This window comes from Leuciscus leuciscus, assembly GCF_965113295.1.
Source record: "Leuciscus leuciscus genome assembly, chromosome: 25".
Classification (NCBI taxonomy): Eukaryota; Metazoa; Chordata; class Actinopteri; order Cypriniformes; family Leuciscidae; genus Leuciscus; species Leuciscus leuciscus.
Genome location: NC_138724.1, coordinates 11,716,048 through 11,742,265, shown reverse-complemented (window position 1 = coordinate 11,742,265; position 26,218 = coordinate 11,716,048). Strand labels below are relative to the sequence as shown.

At 36.2% G+C, this 26,218-nt stretch overlaps 2 protein-coding genes across 3 annotated transcripts in view; both read right to left on the bottom strand.

The window, feature by feature from the left end:
- The window catches only part of LOC309491120 (dynein light chain roadblock-type 2-like), a 196,084-nt gene that overhangs the window by 113,966 nt on the left and 55,900 nt on the right, over positions 1–26,218 (bottom strand). The window lies entirely within an intron of this gene.
- Positions 550–25,853, bottom strand: nap1l4a (nucleosome assembly protein 1-like 4a). Of its 2 annotated transcripts, XM_082160506.1 has the most exons (15): positions 25,754–25,853; positions 23,331–23,377; positions 21,701–21,779; positions 19,772–19,931; positions 18,893–18,976; positions 18,607–18,738; positions 13,966–14,037; positions 13,731–13,870; positions 12,725–12,870; positions 6,556–6,572; positions 6,030–6,149; positions 5,655–5,690; positions 5,526–5,576; positions 4,297–4,329; positions 550–1,493 (listed from the first exon to the last, which is right to left on the bottom strand). In XM_082160506.1, the coding sequence occupies exons 2-14, from the start codon at positions 23,362–23,364 to the stop codon at positions 4,324–4,326; spliced, it is 1,077 nt and encodes a 358-aa protein (XP_082016632.1). In that variant the 5' UTR covers positions 23,365–23,377; positions 25,754–25,853; the 3' UTR covers positions 550–1,493; positions 4,297–4,323. The 2 variants fall into 2 exon arrangements, with proteins under 2 accessions (XP_082016632.1, XP_082016631.1); XM_082160505.1 differs by lacking the exon at positions 4,297–4,329.

Sequence of the window (26,218 nt, the reverse complement as noted above, 5' to 3'; positions counted from 1 at the left end):
AACTGTTTTCAATATTGATAATAATGAGAAATATTTTATTGTGAGCATCAAATCACATAAGATTGATTTCTGAAAACTTACGTGACACTGAAGACTAATAATTCAGCTTTGATCACAGGAATAAATTACATTTTACTATATATATATATATTCACATAGAAAACAGCTGTTTTAAATCGAAAAAATATTTCACAATATTCCTGTTCTTTTTTGTATTTTTAATCAAATAAATGCAGCCTTGGTGAGCAGAAGAGACCTCTTTTAAAAACAATAAAAATCTTACCTATCCAAAACTTGAAGGAAATGTGAACAGTTTGCCTATGCAAAACCTGGAGCCATGATGCTGAGGTGTTGTACAGTAGGCGGTTGTCAAAGCGTTGATATTTGGTTGCTAGTGCATTCTGGGTGATTGCTTACTGAGAGCCTACCTGCAGGTTTCTAAGATTCTCTGGTCCTTAGATATGGGTTCTTCCAACTTTATCCACCAAGTGAAGTCAGATTTCAGTCATCATGCACTTTTATATAATCTTTTTTAAAAAAGAGCAAGCATCACGTCGCACAACATTTAATAGAATCTTTGTCTATTTTGTACAAAATGGAAACAATGCATTACAAACCAAAGAAGTTCCAGATAAGGCTATGGCTTTCACACAGTTCAAACGCAAGGTAAACCTGCAATAGCTTTAAGATCTGCTTGTTAACATTCTCAATACTGTAACTGATGCAATTCTGTGCATGAATGCAAGCAACTCGACACATAACCACATGGCGAAAAGAAAATATGGTTGAAATCCCATGTCAACGTGCATGGCATGGATATGCGTTACGTCACGCAAGGATTGGGAATTCGATGACGCCCAACCCTGGAGACAAATCATAAGAATTCTATAACCTCAAACCACATCGTCCAGCAACCAATGAGCAGGACGATTCACATCAAAACACTTTAATAAACTACATTGTAACAGCGTTATCGGATATTTCAGTTATGTCAAATTCCAGAAGACAGCAGGCTCATTTTGTTGGCAAAAAAACCCTGAGTGATGCTACACTGGACGATGCCTTGGAGTTTATATCATCGGGGGAGTGTCCATAAACCAGCTATGCTGCAAAAGGTTAAGAATTCAAACACATGGCATCTTTGCTGGACCTCAAACACCAGCTCTAGGCAAACATTTTGAATATAGAAAAGGTTTCTTAGTCAAAAGAAAAACGTAGTACTTCTTTAATACATTACGCATTTTGTGGGCTAAATTTTGGAACTTATGAATGAGAACACTGAGGTCATTTCTGTAAAAGTACACAGTAGAGAAATAAACAAACATGCATTTCCTAAACAGTGTTTGGTTTCCTATTGCATTAATGTGGCGAGTCCACGAGGAAATTAGGCCTGCATCCACATCGTCGAATTGTCTGACGGACAGCCGAGTTGTGCCGTGGCTGTCCGTTCACGAGTCTTACTGCTGTTTGCACTCTGCAGGAGGAGGGTCTTTCTGGAAGAACAAGATGGAGATAATAGAGTAAGAGTATTAATTCAGGCTCTGGGGAACAGGAAGCATTTCAATAGTTTAATTCATTCATAAAACATGCTTGGTTTGGTAAAGGTGAAGTATGAAATTTCTGCACCAGTAGTTGCATCAAACGTAATTGCAGAAATATTGTTTCCAAAAAGGTTTTGACACCACCCCTGTGATTGGTTAGTCCCGCCCCCAAATCATGCAATAGACTGGCTCAGGTATTATGTCAGAACCCGAAAGTCTAATTCGCCGCTGGTTCCTTTGAGATTTTCCTATGGGGTTTGAGAATGGGTTTTCAGGGGTGCATCTTGGCCCCTTAGTTCCAGTGAAAGGAGCTCTTAATGCTTCAGCATACAGTTTGGGGACGGCCCCTTCCTTTTCTAACATGACTGCGCACCAGTGCACAAAGCAAGGTCCATAAAGACATGGATGAGCGAGTTTGGTGTGGAGGAACTTGACTGGCCTGCACAGAGTCCTGACCTCAACCCGATAGAACAGCTTTGGGATGAATTAGAGCGGAGACTGAGAGCCAGGCGTTCTCGTCCAACATCAGTGCCTGACCTCACAAATGCACTTCTAGAAGAATGGTAAAAAATTCCCATAAACACCTTGTGGAAAGGGTGGGCCAACTTGATATTGAATCCTACGGATTAGGAATGGGATGTCATTAAAGTCCATGTGAATGTAAATGCAGACGTCCCAAAACTTTTGACAATATAGTGCAAATCCAGCGGTGAATTAGTCTTCAAGGTTCTGATGTCATACCTGCACCAGTCGATTAAGCCAGAGGTTAATATGTCATGCCAAGCATTTTACTGTGAAAAAATTTATGTACTTCACCTTTAAGGTTAATTTAGAATTGAGAAGTTTAGTCTTCAATGTCTAAGAAAAACTTCCCAAATGTCATTTTCACACTTTTGTTTGTCCAATTCCAAGTTTGATTGTCGTGTCCTCCTGTCTGATCTGCTGTTAAACTTACGTTTACAGGGAACTTCTGCGAAATACCAAAGTACTACTAGAAAGAAGGGATGTGCGAGACTATTCGACTAAACTGTGTTTCTACTGATAATCAATCTGGAGCGTAAAACAAAATCATTTAATTTTACCTCTGATCTTGTATGCACTCGTTTTATACCGATTTAAAGGGAAAACTTTGTGAATGAATCTGGCTTGACAACAAGATCCTATATTAATATCTTAACGAACAGAATACCCTTAAATATTGTATAGCTGCTGGTACATGTCAAGCTTTTAGTACCGTTTTTGTGTACAGCTACTTTCATACAATACAAGAGGTTTCCGTTGTAAAGAATAACGCTAACTTGGCGTGTGGACTTATGTTAAATAACTTTTATTTGAGGAATATTGTTTATATTATGCTATTGAGTTTGTATCTATTGGTCCTGCACTGCCTGTTGATTTTAATAAATGAGTCTATGTTGGCTAACGTTGATTAACTGAACGCTTAAGTTTAATGTACAATGAAAGCACATCGCATATATCGTCACTGTCTCCATATTTCCTCATTTTTATTTTTTTCATAAATCATTACTATTGGTTACCCTTTACGTCCGTCTGTGGGTTTTTGCAGATATTTAACCAATGAAAAGTATTAAAAAGAGCTTGTGACTAAACCTCGTAACTCCATTGGATCTTACCGACACAATGCTGTACAGTTTGGACCATCTCTGCTTGTTTGTAATGCAAGGGTAAATAAAGGACTGGTTCTTTCAATAAGTACATTGTAACTATACTATAAAGGCTGATGTTTTATGTGTTAAAGGAGAGGAGAAGAGTATTCTAGCATTTGTCGTCGAGTCATAGCCAGTACTGTCTTAAACAGCATGTGCGTAGAACATCTTTAATAACATGAAATTTTGGTCAAATAACAGAAAAAAAAACTCAGCAGCCACATAGCTATAATAAACTTTATAACCTGTAAGTTGATGAAAGCGTAATGCGATGCACTTACTGCCTCTGTTACTCGCTCTGTTGATGGACAAAAACACGCATGTTCGATATTCTCCAAAGTTCGCTGGTCGTAACTCCATATGAGCTTGATTTTGGTAAAATGTTAATAATATGATGACACATGCAAGTGTTTGACCATATATAAAGCCACAATATCAAATTTGACAACATAGTGTTTGACTATTTAAAAAAAATAGTGTTTTTCCCATTTTTTGAAAAGTTGTGTTTTTGGAGATACAAGGTTTTTTATAGACATGACCTATTCATATATGAGCTATTTTTCTGTGGCATTCAGTGTGAGATTTGATGGTTTGAGTCATAGATTTAAGAAGGCTATTTCAAATAGATCTTCATATACAGGCCGTTTTTTTATCTTTGTTAGACTAGTCTGTTACAAAAGTTCTATTTAAACGTTAATGAAAGTAGTTGTGCAGCACATCTTTACTGAACATTATTGATCATCGTCTAACATCAACAAAACCTGATATCTGAACGGTAGAAAGTTTTATGAAAGAAACTAACATTTATTTTTATTACTATTTTCAATTAGCAAAGACACATGTAAATGTACATAATTACTAGTAGTAAGATAGTTACTCAGCTACAGACTGCGGTTCACATGAACCGAATTCCAGACCGCTGTTTTCAAACCAAACTTAACAGTCAGTTAACCTCTGATCCACACACAACCCTCTCATGTGAAAGTGACATAAGAGTTAAAGCAGAGGAGAAAGACTAGAATAAAAATAAAGGGGAGATGGGAAAGATTGATGGGAAAGAGAGCCACATCCCTTCTGGTGTCTCTTACCTAGAAATGCATGAAGTGAGAAATGAATTATGCCTGTAAAAGGGGAAGTGGAGGAACAAACACACAGGTTTACACGTCAGGCATGCAACTGATTATGAGCACCATACAAGTTAATCAGACCACTTTCAATCCAGACCACTTCAATCAAACACAGATCAGCAATAAAAGTCTATTTAAGTATTCAGAGACAGCTCTGTTTGGCACAGAACACTACTACGATGTATCCTACAATGCAAATTTCTCAAATTGCTAAAAGTTGAGACATTTTTGCATTAAAATCTGGATTTAAAATATAACCAGTAAGTCATGTGTAGCATACTATGTTTGTGGCTGCCAATGTTATACTGTTTCGCATATATATGGTAACAATTTACAATAAGGTTCATTAACTACATTAGTTAGCATGCACTACTAATAAACTGCACTTATACAGTATTTATTAATCTTCTTTGTTAATGTTAATTTCAACATTTACTAATACTTTATTTATTAAAATCTTGTTAACATTAGTCAAGCCACTGTGAACTAAAATGAACAAACAATGATCAGCTTTATTATTAACTAACGTTAACAAAGATGAACAAATACAGTAACAAATGTATTTCTCATGGTTAGTTCAAGTTAGTTAATACATTAACTAACGTTAACTAATGAACCTGATTGTAAAGTGTTACCACTTTCATTTATTTATATTAGGGATGTGACGGTGAGAATATTTCCCCCCCGGTTAATCTACGTGTAACAACACCGGTAATAAAATTAATTTAAATAAATAAATAAATAGTGCCGCAGTGGGCAAGTATCTATTGCTACTATCGTAGCAAGCCTAATTTACATATTCATACATATACATATATATATATATATATATATATACACACACACTCTCACACACACACATATATATACATATATATATATATATATATATATATATATATATACACACACACACACACATATATATATATATATATACACACACACACACACACACACACACACACATATATATATATATATAGTATAGCAGCATGCAGTATGTACTAATTTTCCAGTATTCTATTTCAAACAGCCTAATATCCTAGCAGAACTTGCAGAAATTAATTAAAACATTAAAATATTAAGAGGCCTACAGAAATCTTGCCCCAAAATCACATTGCTCAAATTAATCAATTGCAAAAAAATTATAATTAAGAAATAGGAAACCAGAGGATTTAAATTCTCACCGTGGGGTCAAAATCTCCCTCATCCTCTTCTTCACCTTCCTCATCCAGGTCCTGAATGACAATAACATTTTGCTTTTTAAGTTTTTATTGCCCAAAAATAAATAAGGCTGTCTATCAAATGATTCTCACCTCCTCCTCTCCCTCTTCAAGATCCTCCTCTTCAAACTGCAAAACGGCATGGAATTACAGAAATATTATAAATCAAATGTACTATTTGATTCAACAGAGAAACAGGGTGATATATATTGAATATTTAATTCAATATTGCCATTGAGGTTAATTTATTTGTGATTAAAAATGATAAAAATCAACTGAATAAAAATAAAAAGGTGATCAGTCCTAGGACCCAAGCCTAAAATAAAGTTCCAAAATAAATCCCAATGAAATTAAATACTATATAACCCTCTAAGCCAAAGCAGAGCAAACACATACATCAAGATATACAGTATTTTGAATATTATTTTTACATTTTCACTCGATTAATAGTCAACAGAGTAGACGTACACTATCGTCGTCTTCTAAGGCCTCTCCTGTGAAATAAAGCACGGCTCTGGGAATGACCCTCTCCCGGAAGAAGTGCCCGGTCTCAAAATCTGCAGCTAGAGTGAAGTCCAAGTCTTCATCCTGGACACAAACACATGCAGTGAGCAGATAGCACACTTTTTTTGACTTAAAAACTTAAAGGTGTCTTTTACTTTTAACAATTACAGGATTGAAAACAGCATCTCCTCATTTCATATTAATGAAATACGTTCAGTGTGTGACATGCTTGAGTTTAGAGAAGCCACCTATCAAATCATAGTGGAATGACTGTACTTGTGTTTAAGCAGCCACATGTACGTTACTATATGAAGAGTTGACCGTAACTGACGCAAGAACTCTTTCAATGTTTCCTGTCCGTGACGTGTTTTCTAAACTTGCGCTACAGTGTGTGTTTGTGTAGGCAGCTAAAGACGTGTACTGAATACTGCAATGATTCACATGTTTACAAACACAACAAAACACTGAGAACGCAAGATGTCTCACTCACCATTCCATCAGGTGACGCTGGAAAAGAAAGGAAAAAAGTATTAATACTACAAGACTAGAAATAGTAAACAGATCATTTCAATTGTGATAATATTTCATAATACATTTTATGGTATTTTTGAACTCACACTCACACACACACTCAACACTTTATTAAGTACACCTGTTCAACTGCTTGTTAACACAAATATCAGCCAATCACATGCAGAAACTCGATGCATTTAGGCTTGCAGACATGATCAAGACAATCTACTGAAGTTCAAACTGAGCATCATAATGGGGAAGAAAGGTGATTTAAGTGACTTTGAGCGAGGCCTGGTTGTTGGTGCCAGACGGGACCGTCTGAGTATTTCAGAAACTGAAGATCTACTGGGATTTTCACACACAACCATCTCTAGGGTTTACAGAGAACGGTCCGAATAAGAGAAAATATCCAGTGAGCGACAGTTCTGCGGGAGAACATGCCTTGTTGATCCCAGAGGTCAGAGGAGAATGACCAGACTGGTCCAGCTGATAGAAAGGCAACAGAAACTCAAAATAGTCGTTACAACTGAGGTCTGCAGAAGAGCATCTCTGAACGCACAACATGTCGAAATCTTGAAGCAGATAAACACACTAGTGTCACTCATGTCAGCAAAAACTGCAGAAAACTGAGGCTAAAATTCACACGGCTCATCAAAATTAGACAATAGAAGATATCCTGTTCTGACGAGTTTCAATTTCTGCTGCGACATTCAGATTGTAGGGTCAGGATTTTGCGTAAACAAGAAGAAAGCTTGGATCCATCCTGTCTTATATCAACGGTTCAGGCTGATGCTGGTGTAATGGTGTGATATCTTCTTGGCACACTTTGGGCCTCTTAGTACCAATCGAGCATCGTTTAAACGCCACAGCCTTCCTGAGTATTGTTGCTGACCACGTCCATCCCTTTATAACCACAGTGTATCATCCTCTGATGGATACTTCCAGCAGGATAACGCACCTTGTCACAAAGCTCAAATAACTCAAACTGGTTTCTTGAACATGACAGTGAGTTCACTAAACTGAAAGGAAGTTCTGAAGGCAAAAGTGGGTCCAACCCGCTACTAGCGAGGTGTACCTAATAAAGTAGGAGGTGTGTATATATGTACGTATGTGTGTGTATACACATACACATATACACACACACACTTTTATTCAACAAGGATGCATTAAACTGATCAAAAGCGACAGTAAAGACATTTATGTTACAAAAGCTTTCTATTTCAGATAAATGCTGTTTTCTTTTTTATTTCTATTCATAAAATAATGAAAATTGAAAATGAAAAAAAAAATTTGAGCATCAAATCATCATATTAGAATGATTTCTGAAGAATCATGTGACACTGAAGACTGGAAGTAATGGTAACATTTTTGCTTTGATCGCAGGAATAAATGACATTTTACAATATAGTCAAATAGAAAACGGGTTTAAATTGCAATATTTCACAATATTACAGTTTTTATTGTATTTTTGATCAAATAAATGCAGCTTTGGAGAGCATTAGAGACTAATATATCTGTATATAATGTAATCATATATATAAATTTTTTTTTTTTTTTTTTAAATCAGTATAGTAAAGACTACCATGATGTACTAATACATTTTATTTAAATGCATTTAAATTTTCATTCATACCAGAATGCAAAAATTGCTTATTATTGTTAATAAGAATTTGGGGTGAAAATGGTTATTTGTCATGAAAACAGGGTAACAATGTAAAACAGTCCCAAATTGTCTTTCTATTTTAGTGTGAAATATGACCAAGACATGTTCCTGACAGGTTTTGTGAGATTCAGCCATACAGCCGCAAGTCATACGTTGAAAAGGTCCTGATCAAAGTCAGGCCTGAAGGAGACGTCTCTTCATGTGGATCTTAGGAAATCCCACTTTCTTCTCAATTTGAAGACTTACTTCATTGAGAGACACTTAATATTCAACAATATTATTATTGATTGGACTGTACTGATTCTTTTTAACTAGAACTGAACTGCTTAATAGATGAAAGGAACTAATTTAATAATTGATGATCTACAAGATCAACACTGCATCATTTTCCTGTTATCACTGTGAAGCTGCCTCAAAACACTCTGCATTATTATAAAGCGCTCTATAAATAATGGTGACTTGAAACACAGAAAGCATTACATCATTCAGTTCAACCTTTTCAGTGTAAATGCCACTCCTAAGACAGGAATGTTGTGGAAATCACCGCAGTAACAGATAAATTACACACATCCGGCGCCGCGCTCATTGACTGTAATCGTGTCACTTTCCCACAGTCTGTGTGCAGGACGGGCGGCATTCTTTACCTGTCGCGACTGACGGGAAACATTGCGCTTAAAAATCTCAAGCATTCAAAGCCAAGCATTTTTGGAAGGCTTCTTGAGGTGAAGGAAACACTTCATACAAGATACAACTTCAACTGACATTCCTTGGCTGGGATGAAAGGCTTTTTGACTGTGTTTGGCTATTAAAAACTGAAGAATCTACTCAAACTATCAAAAGCCCTGTTGTAGCGACTGCTTTCCTTTGACCTGTGTTATTGAGAACCTTCACACACACACACGCAATAAACATATCTTGGCCTAAATATGACTGAGTCAAACATAAGTAGAACAGGTTAGAAACAGGTACGATTTCTGCTCTAAGAAATGATTTTGTTTAAAAGCATTTTCGAAATGCATTTAATAAAATGGCTAAGAATATAATAGAGCTGTTATTATATAATGCAGATGTTCATTGTGAAAAAGTTCACAAAAAAGTATGAACATGGTTAAAATATGGCTAGCTGTGGAACAAGCAATATTCAATTAGTTAAAATGTATGATACAGATTTATTGATAGATATCAAAACTTGATTATTGCATATTTCATATTTTATTTTTTTATTGCTGACAAACATGCATCACATTTGTTTGTTAAAATGGTGTAATCCAATTTTCACATGCAGTTCAAATACATACATCTTAAATTAAGGCCTATATATATATACATTTTTTTTTTTTTTTTGAGAATGACTTTTAGAGGCTGACGGAAAAAGGTTTTTTTTGACCGCACACTTTCTAAAATCAGCCAATCGCAACCGCAGGTCACTGACCCCTATTGGTTCTCCTCTGTTTACTTCCTGGTTTTCTTTAAAAATCTGATTGAAATATATATTTGTGCCTATAAATGCAAACCTATGCATCACTAGGAAACATTTTGTCCTGATTAAAAAAAGAAATGTCACTTTAAATCTACACTGAATTATCAAACACAACTAGGTTTTTTGTTTTGAGGAAAATATAATTGTCACCAGTCACATTAATGAACTGTACTCATCAGAACAGAATATGAAAGTACAACGGAAACCAGCCAAAGAGGGTATGGAAATGGACAGGCCATAGCATTTCAAAAATAAATTATATTATTAAAGGGTTTGTTCACCCAAAAATGAAAATTATCATTAATTACTCACCCTGATGTCATTCCAAACCCATTAGACCTTCGTTCATCTTCAGAACACAAATTAAGATATTTTGATATTAATGATTTCAAAATCATGCCGCACCACAGCGTCACTCACATAGTTTTCCATTAAAACAGGACATGTATTGTGTAATGTGTATTGTGCATTTTTCAGTAACAGGTTTGTTTTTGTGGCTTGAATAAATATGCTTCATATAGAGAAATAATTTAGATCACAATGTCTCTTTTCGTTTGTACTGTTTTATCAAATACTTTCATTCAAACTCATTGACGCCACTTTTTTGGGCATAAAGCGCCCAAGCGTCTTTGGCAACTCATGGCAATTATTAGAGAAGTCACAGAGAACTTTTGTTAAATTTTTTATTAATCTATGCACAAACAGTGACTGACTGTCATAAAGCTGAAAGCAATACAGATGTAATATTACATACACTTAAATCTAATTTGTGACTTTGATAATCTGGTTTATTTATCATATGTTTTGGCTAGAAGTTCTCAATGGCTGGTGAGTGAAAAAGTTAATTTCAAACCCTGATTATTATTATTATGATGATGATGACGTTGTTGTCCCTAAATTAATCAGGTATTCTGACTTGTCAATATTCCTGCTTTAACCATTAACTGTTATTTTCAATTCATTGACTATTAAAAATTTGGTCACTTTTTTTTTTTATTGGGTGTCTTTAACTGCTATGTACTATATAAAAAAAGGACAATGTATTGTGTTCATTTAATAGCAAACACTGCTATTAAGGTGGGATACGGGTAAGGTTAGGTGGTATGGGTAGGTTTAAGGGTGGGTTAAGGTGTAAGAGAAGGTCAACAGCGCTATATAAATGTAATGAATTATTATTATTATTATTAACAGTGTAATTATAGATGTCATTCCAGAACTGTATTACAGCTGTAACTATATTACGGTATATCTTAAATATACATACAATGTAAAAACATGCATGTACACAAGTGCACTGTATCAAATTATTAATTTCAAGGTTAGTACATAGTAGTTCAAGACATCTAATATAAAGTGGGGCCAAAAATTTGATTGATGTGTATTTTTGTCCAGACCACTGCTGAAGATGCACAAGCTGTCAAGCGCCACCTGGAGGAGGTTTGTATTACATACAAAATAGTTCTGAGTTGGAAACATTTGCCACCCAGTGGATAGTCCACCAATTCAGACAAACATAACTGTGTGACGCCCCCTGCTGTCCAGAAGACACTAAAACTTACATTTGTAGCATCTAATTAAACATGTGTATGCCATCAAAAATAGAATTTGAGAGAATTTTTTAAGTCCCCCTGAAACCACAATTGAAGTTTTTTTGGCTTTTGGTATGAATATGTTAGCCTTACTGATATCCATCAGGCATCTATCAGATTCAAAACAATGACAAAATTCTTATTTAGAAAATATAGGCATTAAAACTCACAGTCTTCTCACTTCCGCCAACATGGATCAGTGATTTCGATGACATCACTCTGTCCAATCAAATGCTCTCTAGAATCTGAAGAGTCCCTTACATTATAAATAGATGCTGAAGCTGCGGCTAAAATCGGTCACTTGTTCACACAATTACTATTTTCTACATGATGAATGGCACATAGTGCACTATACAGGGGATAGGGAACGAGTAAATATGATTTCATTGGGGCGAATGAAGTCTGGTTTCACGTTAGTGTCACGCTAAGCGCCGTAGCTCTGGTCCAGAGACACGATACACAGAGCGGATCATGTCATTGAGTCGCCACAGACCAGAAAACATATCGGACCCTTTTGAATTTTACACAGAATGCTATATATTAAAACGACATGAAGGAGATCAGGAGGAGAAACGGTTCGAGATTAGAAAGGAAGCTGCTGCTTTTTCCCCCGAGCTCAACGGCTCTGGCCGCGCTGTGATATAAACTAAATGCTATTGGCTATTTTAAAAAAGGGAGGAGCTGCTCGATATGTCCCTCAGTGTCTTCCTGTTTAAGTGGAAGTTGATATTCCTCATGACCTCAAACACTTAAGGCGTGTTTTCACACTTGGCAAGTTTGGTTTGATTAAAACTAGCTCTGGTGCGATGGCCCTGTTAGTGTGAATGCTTCCACCAAACACGCGGATCGAGATTTTCATAGGGTCTCGGACCACTTCCAAACGAACTCTTGTGCGGTTCCACTGAAATATGAACGCAACATGGACCAAAGACATCTAAACTACCAACAAACAGGAAGTGAGGACACAAGATGCAACCCTAAAATGGACTGTAAAATCATTTGATCATCCAATCATATTTTGCCAAATCAACAAACCAATTCAATAAACCAAACCAATTCCTGATATAGGTCATAAGTATATTCCAAGAGTCTTTTCATGAAACGCCATTAAACAAGAAAAGATGCCAATCCATTTGAAAACACACTCAATTATCTTAATCCCAAGATTTCAGTCTAATTAAATCATACCAACAAGACCAAATGACTGTCTGTCACACTCTCGTAATGCTAAACTATGAGTTCTGTTTAGGTTGTTTCTCAAACTAAGATGAGGCTTAATATTTTGTTGTACCGTTTATGGCGATTCTCTATTCTTCTGCCTGGGAAACCAAATCCAAACGAAATAATAAAAAAAAACTACTAAATTCAACCAAAAGATAAAAAATGATGAAATTGTTGCTGCAGTGTAACTTACCTTTAACCGGAGAGAAGAAGTTGAAGAATGAATCTTGTGGAATCTCTTTGGAGACAGTCCGAATGGTCCCTCTTCCTTTGTGTTTCTGCTTCTTTTTAACAATTTTTACTGTGACATCTTTGCCTTTTTGCCAGTCAATCTTACAACTAAAAAAAAACAAAAAAAATAAATAAATAATGCATAATTTAGAAACACTGGCAGTCCAGATGTATGTAAAGAACATAATCAAATGTAAATGCCAAGTGAAAATGTTTAATTCTCTCCCAAACAAGCCACAAATTGATGTGTCATTCATGCTAAATCAAATCTTCACTACCGCTGAAAAGTTTGGAATAATTAAGATTTTTTATGTTTAAAATAAGTAAATACAGTGATATACAGTGATATACAGTGGTACAGTGGCATTTTGGCGTGCTCTTCGTCGAATTCATTCGTGCGTAAGAATCGTTTTACAAATCAATTTGAAATCCATAACTTTTTGTTGGCATGTTCTGAAGATCTGGTTACATTTTCATGAAAATCGGAGCAACGGCCTAAACAGATTTGAAAAAGTAGGTTTTACTGAATTTTTAGGGTGCGATCGAATCGTCTTGAGGTTTCTAGCCCTTTCAGTTCAAAAGTTATTAGCATAAACGTGAGTACACATTTGAACAGTTGGTGGCGCTAGAGGGTTTAAATTAGAGACTCCAAATTTGCTATGGTGACGGTTCAGACTGTCCTCTAACTGTGTGCCAAATTTCACAACTTTCCCACAAGCGGTTATATGGGCTGCCATAGACTTCCTATGGAGGAAGTCTTGCCTACGATTACAATAGGTGCCTACACACCTTTGCTGCACAATATTATTGTTTTACTGTATTTTGATCAGATAAATGCAGCCTTGGTGAGCACAAGAGATTTCTTTAAAACAAACTAATTTCAAACCTTTGATTGGTAGGGTATATACTTAAAGACTTTTGTTTAGGATTTCTATTAGAAAGCACCACTAACTAGTTCTCCATCTTACCCTTCACAGTCCACGATCTCCGGCCCCTCGAAAGAGAATGGATCTTCTGCGTCCGGCTCTGATTTCATCTTGTAGACTTTAGTGAGGACCGAGTTACTGAAGAAACTGTTGGGCTCAAAGTGGAACTCTAACGTGAAACTCTGTTTTTTGACAAACAATTGAACAATATTAAAATTGATACCTGTATATATTTGCTTATAAGTAAACAGAGGCTAGTTTAGCTGGTTTGACAAACCATTGGCTGTCCAGGCTCAGAAAACTTCACAGTGATGTCCTGCAAGTGTTTCAGGATTGGCTCATCATGCTCCTACAGGAAACAAAAAAGATCCCAGGAGGGTTAGCCTAAGCCGGCATGGATTCAACATCGGAAATCACTGTGTGGAATGGAAGAAAAATGGCTGAGAGAATCCGCAAAATACAGACAGAACTCTGAGGATACAGACTCTGTACAGTCCTACTGATCACTTGATTATTTAAATGAAATCAAGAAAATTATACATTAAATGACAACATAATCAAATTACATGTGAACTGTGCATGTACCGATAAAAACTTGCATATCCTCTAAGGGCTTCCTGTCACAAAAACCACATCCTGTGTAAACCACATCAACGCTTTATGCAGAGGGTCAAAGCAGTCATTATTGATTTATGCAATGTCCTTATAGTAGTAATAGGACTAGAATTTTTAATGACATGTCAGCAGCTGAGGCTATTTTCATGGCAAGAGCAAAGTTACACGTTACACAAGAGCTGCGTAAATACAAAACAAAAACCAAACTAAATATAGAGTAGTTTAAAATTACGCAAGATATTTTAAATGCACATATTATAAAAATGATAATACTTCGTCTGGTCAAATCTAACTAAACAAGTCCTTAAGTGAGCTTACCTATAAAAAAATGCAATGTTTATCTGTTGTAAAATGTAAAGCTCTAGCTACAAAATCTGGCCACAGTGACCCTACAGTTAAAATATGTATTATTATTATTATTATGATGATGATAAAATGTGTAATGATAATATTAGTATTATTGGCCAGTAGTTGTGCATAACAAAAGCCCTAAACTGTGGCAAATTCACTCTTAAGGGCCCCAACATACTTCAAGCGAAATCGAATAAATAACTGGTGTGACATCATTTCAAACAAAATCAGGCCAAAACTTGGTTTGTTTGGTGTTCGTTTCGGGAGTTCGGACCAGCTTGCCAGAGCAAACTACCATTGGTCAGTGGTGATGATGTAATAGGTAGCAGTGATGCGCGGGTCAATGTATAAACAACCCGCACCCGACCGACGTTTTCAACTAACCCGCCCGCAACTCGGATCGCAAAAAAAAAAGAAGAAAATATTGTACCCGACCCGCTTCCTGACCCGCATTGTTTAAAAGTAGTAAATGCATAGCAAGAAGTACACATAGCCAGCACTTTGGTCATCATCTTTCATTATTTCGGCAAATGTCTCCCACACTTTGCTCTTTCTGTTTGTGTATTTGCGGAGCTTCCACTCCCCAGTCTTCACCTTTTCTCTTGCCGCCTCCATCTCTACCTGCAGACTGAGCTCGTGCGTCATCTTCGCGCCAGTTATTCAGCCAATAAAGTGTAGGCCTATGTATTTCATAGAAAATTGCATGTGAGCGGAGTGGAGCGGGAGCAAGCGGGCGGATCTTGGACAGAACGCAGAGCGGCATTTTTAAAAGGATGGAGCGTCGCCCTATTTCCCGCTCCAATTTCGCTCCGCGCACACCACGATTCTGAAGCATGCTCAGTCAAGCCTGACTCAGTCTACTGTTGATGACTGCAAGATGGATTCTATTTTCAGTCAAAACTCGGCTCAATAATGGAGTTCAAAAAGTAGGCTACTTCAAAAAGGAAAATAAGAAGTCATACAGGTGTACTATAATATAAAACTAACTATAATGTGGTAGAAGAAAACGAATGTGGAGACATGGTTTCAGTCAGTAAAGATTCATTTTGGAATCTAAAAAGACACATCTCTCGAAAACATGCAGTGTGCTATGTGAACACGCTGGGAAGAAAGCAAAAGGTTAACTTGTAACAAAGTGTAAATTAAATATAGCGTAATATTCAAACAATTGATACAAGCCCATTTAAATTTTAATCCTGCGTGCTGCGCAAAAGTTCAGTTATAAGAATGTTGGCCTTATGGCCTATAGTTAATTTAGCCTACTTTTAAAAGTCAAGTCAAGTCAAGTATATTTGTATAGCGCTTTTCACAATACAGACATTTCACAATACAGACATACAGACATAAATGTTTCACAAACATTTATGTATATTTTTTTTATATATATATTTTATTTATATTATTAGGCCCATTTATTCGTTTTATTTTACAGCAGTTTGTGTGTACAATGGATATAAACCCATTTCAATTTTAATCGTGCGCGTTGCGCAAAAGTTAACTTATCAAAATTCTGGCCTAATAGTAAATTCACCTTTACATTTTTTATGTAGGCTATATTTTTGTTTATATAATTGTTATTTATATTATTAGGCCCATTTATTCGTTTAATTTTACAGGACTTTGTGTAGGCTATATTCCTTCTTACATAGGCCTAATTTGTAATTTGAAATAAAACATTTCTATTTGAAAAATGTTGTTGTTGCTCATTAGTTCTTTAGGAGGTAAGGCTGTGGTCTAAGCTAAAAGTGATATACATGTAGATTTTTTTTTCCTTTTTTGGAGCGAGCGGGGGGCAATTTGAGTGGAGCGCGGAGCAAACCTCGTTGAGCGCTGAGCGATAATGAGCGGAGCGGCCTGATGTAGCTTTGAGCGGGGGAGCGGAGGGGTGGACAGTTCCGTGAGCGATGAGCGGAGATTCTCACCGCTCCACTCCGCTCATATGCTCTCTAGTACTATATAAATCACAAAGGTTTTAATTTGCATCTTTATTTCAAACGACCCGACCGACCGCGACCCGAATATCATTAAAAATATTTTTGGATGACTCGTAACCGCGGGTAACCGCGGGTGACCGCAGGCACCCGCTCATTTCGGATCAACCCGCGCATCACTGATAGGTAGGTGTGGCTCTGAGGCTCCGCCTTCTTTGACATGGAAATCTTCTTTGGTTTAGTTCTTCTGTTCAGTCCCTCGAGGTCAGACAACCACGAGTAAAAACATGAACATGAAGTCGCTTTATAGTAGAAAATAAAGTTGTAATTCTAATTGAAAGCGACACTGATACTGTTTTCTCAAGTTTAATACTGTAAAGCTGCTTGATTTAAAGCAATATATTGCATAAAGTGGAATATAATTAAACGTGACGTGACGTGACTTGACTGGAGTGGCGAATTGCAGAGCTCGCTATGATCAGATGCTTTCTTAAAGGTAGGGTAGGTAATCCTGTTCAGAAACACTTTTTTTTATACTGGGTGAAATGGTCCTTCCATCCTGATAGTAGTCAATACATTATGTGTTTAGAAAAAGGAATGAAAAAAATCAGACCTCTGTAGCAGCTGCAGGACAGTAAAAACTCTGACCAATCACTGCCATTCGGTGCGAATGTAAAGAACCAATCAGATGCCTTCATGTCTCGTGCCCGCCCCGAGCCCCACTGCGCGCGCTGCCCTGCGTGCACTCATCACATGTCACCGTTCCCGGAAATATTCAGCTCAAAGCACCTGCATATGCAGTCAGCGAAGGCAAACAAGGCAAAAACTACTTCCTCGGACCCTGCCCGCACTCTTGAACGACCTCCTCTGCTTCGCCCTCAACCCCGGACCTGTCCTCGAGCCGACGATGCGGTACTTTTCTCCGGACTCGGAGTGTACGTTAGTCTTCATTAGAGTCAACAATGTTTTCATCATGGAAACTCTTACATGCAAAACACCGTATATGTTATGAATCTTACATGAAATTCATCTTCATCACAGTGTAACTGATGGTAATGGAAAAACGTGTATCAATGCAACCTGTTTTTAGTTTTGCCTTATAAATATAGCTCGTTACCGAATGAAACTTTACCATTATCGATATGCTAGCTTGATAGTGAGTACTAAAAGAAATCTTATTTGTTTATATTCATAGTGATAAAGTTAGGTATTTTATTACATGTGATTCTGACATGATGTCACTGTATGTACTGCGCTCCTTCCTCTCCACTCGTCTCAGGTAATAAATGCGTCTTGTTCCAGCCTGAGCGTTTGGCGTCGCGCGTTCATGTGTTTTGGGGGCGTGGCTTTGGAAGGAGCTCAGAAGGGAGGGGGTGGAGTGAATGGAAATAATGAGCTGTGTTTATTGCAGATTAAAAGGTCTACAGTCACTCGATTTTTAAATTTTCTTTTTCAGAGTACTTACATTTTAATTATGTATTGGTATATAAAGACAGTTTAAACAAATTTGGAATGTTTTTTTTTTTAGAAAAATGATTACCTACCCTACCTTTAACTGTTGTTTTCTCACCGCTCTCATTTTTGTAGCGTGTTTGTTTAGTTTTTTAAAGGAAAGGAAAGTGTGCAACTCATATTTACGGATTCATCTAAACGTCGCTCTCTGCAGTGTGGGCGTCGTTGGGATGTTTGCTAACAGTTTCGCTGGTCACGCATTTCAAACGTATTTTTACCTCAAAGAAAAAACGTTCGAAAAATAACTTTGCAGTGAGTATATCAGGGCCTTAATGCGTAGCTTATTTCTTTATTATTTCACCAAAATACTGTTAAAATCTATTTAAAATTCATATTAAAAACCATATTAGCAAATATTTTTCACTCTAATCAACAGTAACTCATTAAAAAAATAAGGAAAGTGACCCCAAACCTAAAACATGTCCGAATGTGAATCTCACTGCGATGTAAACATGTCTTCTGCAAAAGCTTTGGTGAAAACATTAAGGAGAAGTAATGTGAAAGTTCACCTGCAGCATTTCTCCAAGCATATCCACATGTTTAAAGATGGTGAGCCAGAACTCCGGGATTCCTTTCGGATCAACGGCGCTGGCTGAATCTGCCTGCTTCTCCTCCAGAGCAGCTTTTTTCTGCAAATCTGCCTGTGGGTGTAAAATCGGTTTATAAAATCGACCATTAGCACGCAATCTCCAAATGCTTCAATGGCTCAGGGCTTCCATAGAAAGGTTTGCCAAGAAAATAGGTATTTGCAATTGATATGATGTGGTTTCAGGATTCTCACAAGTATCAACTTACAGCAAGCTCGTCTTCCTCCTTGTCACTTTGCCATTCGCATTCCTCATCTGTGGGTTCAACAGCACCAGTCACAATCTCCCGTCTCTGAACACAGAAGCATTGTGTTAATGTGACAACATCATTTCAAGGACACAACACTTCTAGCAATCAATTCACAAACAATTATGTAAGACAAAACTGAAGCATATTTGCCTGTACAAAGACATTTTTTATAATTCTGTTTCATGCAGGTCTTGAAAATATTTCTTTGGACAGGCCTGTAACAGGAAGGCTGGCTTCCCTTTAATATGCATTGTGGGTAAAAGTTGAACTACTAGCTCATCACCAGCCAAGGAAATGGCCATGCTTGAATGAGACCAGTCGGCTCTTTGATGACTTAAAACACTCATATTGTGACCATACACAATGTTGTTTATATGTCTGTGTGATGCTTTTAATATGCTTTAAGACAAACCATGTACAAATGCATAATTCAACACCATTGCTGAGTATTTTCTCTTTAAAACTGCAGTGAAACAAAAACACTGTTTGAAATCGCTGGTGTTTCTGACATTACAAACGACCTTGTAACCAATCAGGTCCATGTGTGATCGTCAACGATTGGATCTCTGAGCTGCGGTGAGTGAGTGGAGGTGGGGCTAATTTGCATATAGAACTGCATTTACTAAATGAGGCAGGGGTGTAGAGTTACATTCAAGCTATTTTAAGGCATGAATAATTTTTTAATCAAGGAAAAAAACATTTAAATATGTCATTTTGGTGAGTTTTAAGGGATAAATTATTGACTACAGGGGGACTTTAAGTAAACCAGCTCTGAACTAACTTACACAGAACGTGTTTAAACAGATAATTGGTACTGCAGGGATTTCGTTTGCATACCTTGTCAAACATAGGCAGGTAAAGCCCAGCATACTTCCTCTCAAGCTCATGGACCTCTTCGTAGAACTTCGCCTCTATGTTGGCACTCTGGAGCTGGAGCCTCTTTAGGGCATAAACTCTTCTCTTTACGGGTTTGGGCAGGAGGTTGAAATTCGGTATTCTAGATAGCCAAAAGTTAGGCAACAGTTTTACACAACATTATTACAAATTTGAGAAACTTTACAGACATTTACTAAAAACAAGTTAAAGAACTTAACAGATGAAAATCAAGTTTATGACACATTATGTTTACAAAACACAAGTTAGTTAAATTTGACAGATACGTTTTTCGTCTTTAAACCAAACTTGGGTCTTCAGCCGACAAAGTTTAAATCCCGTCTGGCTAGACTTCCCATAATGTTTACGCATTAGGTCAGTAGGAGGAGAATAGGCGTCTTTTGAGTTTTAGATCGGTAAGATTTTTTATGTTTTTAAAAGAAGTATCTTCTGCTCACCAAGGCTGCCTTTATTTGATTTAAAAAATAAAATAAATAAAAAAGTAATATTCTGAAATATTATTACAATTTAAAACTGCTGTTTTCTATGTGAATATATAGTAAAGTGTAATTTATTCCTGTGATCAAAGCTGAATTATTACTAGAAATCATTCTAATATGATGATTTGATGCACAAGAAACATTTACGATTATTATCAATGTTGAAAACAGTTTTATACATTTTTATTTCAGGATTCTTTGATGAATAGAAAGTTCGAAATAATAGAATTTATCTGAAATGGAAAGCTTTTGTAACATTAAACACTACCCTTCAAAGGTTTGGGGTCAGTAAGAATTTTTATTTTATTTTTGGGTGAAAGAAATTATAAAATACTTTTATTCATCAATGATGAGTTAAATTGATCAAAAGTTACAGTAAAGACATTTATAATGTTAGAAAAGATTCTATTTTAAATAAATGCTGTTCTTTTGAACTTTCAATTCATCTTTTTTTTTTCAACATTGAAAATAATAATGAATGTTTTTTGAGCATAAAATCAGCATATAAGAATGATTTTTGAAGGATCATGTGACACTGAAGACTGGAGTAATGATGCTGAAAATTCAGCTTTGATCAGAGGAATAAATTACATTTTAAAATATATTAAAACAGAAAACAGTCATTTTAAATTGTCATAATATTTCACAATATTACTGCCTTGGTGAGCAGAAGAGACTTATTTTAACAACATTCAAAATTTTACTGATCTAAAACTTTTGACCGGTATTGTACATCTGGAAGTGGTTAAAGGTTGACAAGCTTGAAACATTTTAGACCCCGTTCACACCCGTATTTATTTAGCGTCGTCAACTTGTGATCCGATCGACCAAAGCGCATCTTAAGGTGTGAACAGGGCCTACAAAACAAGTTTATGAAACTTAACAGATGTTTACTAAAACAACAAGTAACAGAACTTAAATGAAACAAGTTTATGACAGATGTTTACAAAACACAAGTTCGCAAAATCTTGACAGGATTATGAATTAAGTTTACAAAACTTTATAGACGTTTACTAAAACAACACGTTACAGAATTTAAATAAAAATGGACTATGACACTTAACAGATATTTACAAAACACAAGTTTGCTAAGTTTTATGAAAGAAGTTTATAAAAATTCTGACATTTACTAAAACAACACATTACGGAACCTAACAAATGAAAAAGGATTATGAAACTTCACAGATGTTTTCAAAACACAAGTTTAGTAAACTTTACAAATGTTTACGAAGCACAAGTTTTTGAAACTTCACAGATATTATACAAAAGAAATTTAACAAAATGTTAGGTTTATCAAATATAGAATTTGAGCCACCATATAGAAATATGTGATTTTATTTATCATCTTTGCTTTCTAAAATAAAAAATTTGCTTAAATAAAATTGCTTCATACCTTTCTACTTGTAAAAAGCCCTCTGGTTTGTCGGACTGAGAAGGTTTATCGGACTGAGGAGGTTTATTTCCTCCTTTCCCTTGAAAAAAATGAAAGCAAATATCTCATATGTACAGTGGTCAAAGAGATAGCTGTATAAGTTAAGGTTATTACTGCTTAAAAAACTTAAATTAATGTAAATTCTTATAACTTTTTTAGTAAAGAAAACTTTGCATTTAATGTAAATAAATATAAATAAATATAAATAAATATAAATAAATATAAATAAATATAAATAAATATAAATAAATATAAATAAATATATACAAACACAGTTGTAATAGAAATTATTCAACCCCCATTGCAAATCAGGTTTATTGGCAAGATTTACAGACTTTCAGCCGTTTGTAATAATAAAAATCAAACAAAAGTAAAGTGTCTCTAAATTCGACTGGAAAAGCAACTTTTAATGACTTCTGCAGTCTCAAAATTATTCAACCCCTTCATGGAAAGCATCTTTAGTACGAAGTAGAACATCCTTTTGCTGTTATCACCTGCTGCAAACGAGATGATCAATGGCCTCCAGTTCAGTAATATTCTTGGGTTTGTGTGCTGCAATCGCCTTCTTCAAATCCCACCAGAGATTTTCTATTTTCAAGTCAGGTGACTGTGATGGCCACTGTAGAATCTTACAGGACTTCTTCTGTAACCAAGCCTTGGTGGAATTTGAGGTATGCTTGGGATCATTGTCTTGTTGGAAGGTCCAATCATGCCCAAACTTCAGCTTCCTCACTGACGGCATGATGTTTTCTCCTAGGATTTCCTGATACTTCAATGAATCCGTCTTGCCCTCCACACGCTGCAGGTTTCCAGTGCCAGAGGATGTAAAGCAGCTCCAGAGCATCACGAGCTCCACATGCTGAACTGTAGACAGTGTGTTCTTTTCAGCATATGCTTCATTCTTCTTCATCCAGACCCGCTGATCCATAGGGCTGAAAAGTTCCAGTTTTGTTTCATCGCTCCACAGAACAGAATCGTAAACTTCTGTGGCTTATTTAGATGATTTTGAGCACGTTTCTTGTGCTTTTGGGTCAGTAGTGTTGCCAGCGAGTCTTGCTGCAGGTCTTTTGCAGTAACTCAAGGGTTTTTCTAATGGTGTCTATAGGAACATTTAGTTCCTTCACTATCTTTTTGTATCCTGTTCCTTGTTTGTGAAGGGCGATGATATCTTCTCTTAACTTTTTGGACCATTCTTTTGACTTAAACATATATCTAACATGCAGTCAAACGTGACACTCAACAAACCGAGCCAGTTCAGATATTTAATGTGTTCTAGCTCAAGTACACCTGGTGCAACTAATGAAGCCCTTGATTAGTTGAATCAGGTGTGCTTGAGACGACGCCTGTTCTGCAGATTTGTGCTGTTGTGAGGGACTCTTTTCAGGGGATTGAATAATCATTAAAAGTTGCATTTTCAGTTGAATTTGGGGAAAACACTTGAAACATTTGTTGTGTTGAGCAATTTCAATTACTTTTGTTTGATTTGTTCATTCCAAACAACTGAAAGTCTGTAAATGTTGCCAATAAACATGACATGCAATGGGGGCTGAATAATTGTCAATTATATAAACACACAACACTAAAAACCTACCTTTGGCTTCACTCTTTTCATTTTTTTTATCCATTTTCACTCCTCAGCTATTTATCAAAGAAAAAAAATTAAGTACAAGTAAGTGGCATGCTCACATTGAAAAGGCATATACTGTGTTCCAAATTATTATTCAAGTGACATATCAGTAGGATTTCAGTACAATAAACATTCAGATTTTAGCTTTTCAAATAAAGTGTTTGTTTTATTCCTCATATCTTTCGAATAACTGGTATCAATCTCAGAGAGGTTTCTTAAGCAGTTCGCCAGGTCTACTTAGGTAAATGGAAAACCTACTTAAAAAGGCAGTTCCACATAATTAATTACATTAATGCAAGTCAGTTCTCATGCAATATGGAGGAAGAAAGATCTTTCTGAAGATGAAAGCATGAAATGGTGCAATATTTTGTGAAAACTGAATAGATTATATCGAACTATTTGTGAGTGATTTAGAGCACAGAAGAACTCGGTCAGTTAAAGGGTTATTAAAGGAATATTTCATCCAAAAAAATTAATTCAAAAGTCATTATTTACTCACCCTCAAGTTTTTCCAAACCTGAATGAATTTCTTTCTTCTGATGAACACATCAGAATTCCATACTATGGAAGTCAATGGGGTCCATCAACATATTCTTCAAAATATCTTCTCTTTTGTTCATCAGAAGAAAGAAATTAATACAGGTTTGGAACAACTTGTGGGTGAGTGAATGATGACAGAATTTAACTTTTTGGGTGAACTAGGCCTATCTCTTTAAATTGTATTAAAAAGGCAGATAAAAAAAGAGCCATGGTTGAGCAGCAAACAGGCATTTGAATTTAAGATTCATAGAGTCTTAAAGGGATAGTTCACCCAAAAATGAAAATTCTGTACATTAATTTCTCACCCTCTCACATCTCATGTCCTTCCAAACCCGTAAGACTTTCTTTCATCTTCGAAACACAATTGAGATCTTTCTTTTTGATGAAATCTGAGAGCTTTCTGTTCCTCCATTGACAGTCACTGCAACTACCAATTTAAAGCTTCAAAAAGTTCATAAAGAGATCGTAAAACTAATCCAATATGAATCGAGCGGTTTAGTCCAAATTTTCTAAAGAGACTCGATCACTTTATATAAGCAACAGATTGAATTTAGGCTTTTATTCACATTTAACATTCATCAACGCACACATCAGTTGTGGTAAACAGAGGCTCAAGCAAGTTAGCTTGACATGCAAGAACCAATGAGGTTCATTCTCGTGTTACGCAGAACGTTTGAGCTTCTGCAAGAACCAATGAGGTTCATTCTCGTGTTACGCAGAACGTTTGAGCTTCAGCAAGAACCAGTGAGGTTCATTCTCGTGTTACGCAGAACGTTTGAGCTTCAGCAAGAACCAGTGAGGTTCATTCTCGTGTTACGCAGAACGTTTGAGCTTCAGCAAGAACCAGTGAGGTTCATTCTCGTGTGTCAAGCAGGTTCGGTTGAGCTTCTGTTTATGTTCGCTGATTAATGTTTATGGGCATGAATAAAAGCCTGAATTCAGTCTGTTCATCATATAAAGCAATCGAGTCTCTTCAGAAAATGTGTTTTACGATCTCTAGGTGGTAGTTGCGTAGCTGTCAATGGAGGGACAGAAATCGCTCAGATTTCATTAAAAATGTGTTACGAAGTTTGGAACGACATGAGGGTGAGTAAATAATGACAGGATTTCAATTTTTGGGTGAACTATCCCTTTAAGAACATCTCATGCAGGCTGGCAGTTGTGCATAAAGTAGCATTTCAGACACCCCTTACCAAAGCTCAAAGAGAAACGTTCACAGTGGGTGTAAAAATATTAATAATAATAATAATGTAACGTCCTTTATGTTTCTGTATTTGTAAGATGCAATAATCACATAAAAGTATGACTAACACCAGCATGGGTTGAATTCCTAAAGTAGGTGATGAGGATGATTATGATACGAGTGGTTTGCAAAACAAGTGGATCAGTTAATCATAGCTGTCAATCAATGTGCATCACAGAAAGACATATCGAATGAGTTAGGCTATTATAAACACCTTTAAGTGTCTTTATGTTTCCTTATGATAAACTGATAATTATATTTGATCAATGTCAAGTAAACTGTCTATTTGTTTGTCTGTGTTTTTTTTTTTTTTTACTACCTTAAGAAAAACTCTGGTAAAAGAAGAAGCCTGAGCAGCTGTAACACACCAGTGGAACTGCATGTGTTGTTGCTGTCACTGTGCTGTCATGCATGTGTTAATGGCAGTTAAATATCCCAATGCACATGTGCAGCATGCATTTCTCTCAACACCTCAGTTTCAAACCTTATAAAGTCTTGGGACGAAGTCGTTATAGCTCTTTAAAACCACATAAACTATTTCAAAACCACGAGGCTTCAGCTCTAATCGCGATTAAAAATAAAAAAAATGTTTTCTTTGACTTACCCCCACGTTACGCTCCAGACCGTCCTCACGCTTCTAGCAGACGGAGAAGTGCGATGGCATGTCGCATCATCCTCAACTCTCATTGGACGACTGGCTGTCATTGGTCACATACACTGGCCAATCAGAGGCGCGCCTCTGTATTCCGAAACCTCATTGGTTGCGAATGTCTCAGTTCGTCACAAGAGCGCATGTTGCAGTGTGTGTACCGTGTAGCGTACTCATATATCGCATACTATTTTATTACGTATTGAGTAATAACTACAAAGAATGCTTTATGAATGTCCTACAAATGCATAATCTAATACTTTATATATAACAGAGTGCAATGCCCTGTTGTGCAGGACCACCAACTATTCATTTATAATTCTACGTCCTAAAAATGTAACAGTTTTCAGATCTGCAAGATAATGCTTGTTATGTAACATGTAGTAAGTATACTATCAATGTACTAAAAGTATACTTGTA

Coding starts and splice junctions, on each gene's coding strand:
- nap1l4a (XM_082160505.1), bottom strand. CDS start 23,364: ATGGATAAAAAAAATGAAAAGAGTGAAGCCAAAG. Junction 18,977..19,771: donor ACCTGCCTATGTTTGACAAG/GTATGCAAACGA, acceptor TTCTGTGTTCAG/AGACGGGAGATTGTGACTGG. Junction 14,038..18,606: donor TGCTTGGAGAAATGCTGCAG/GTGAACTTTCAC, acceptor TGTTTCCTGTAG/GAGCATGATGAGCCAATCCT.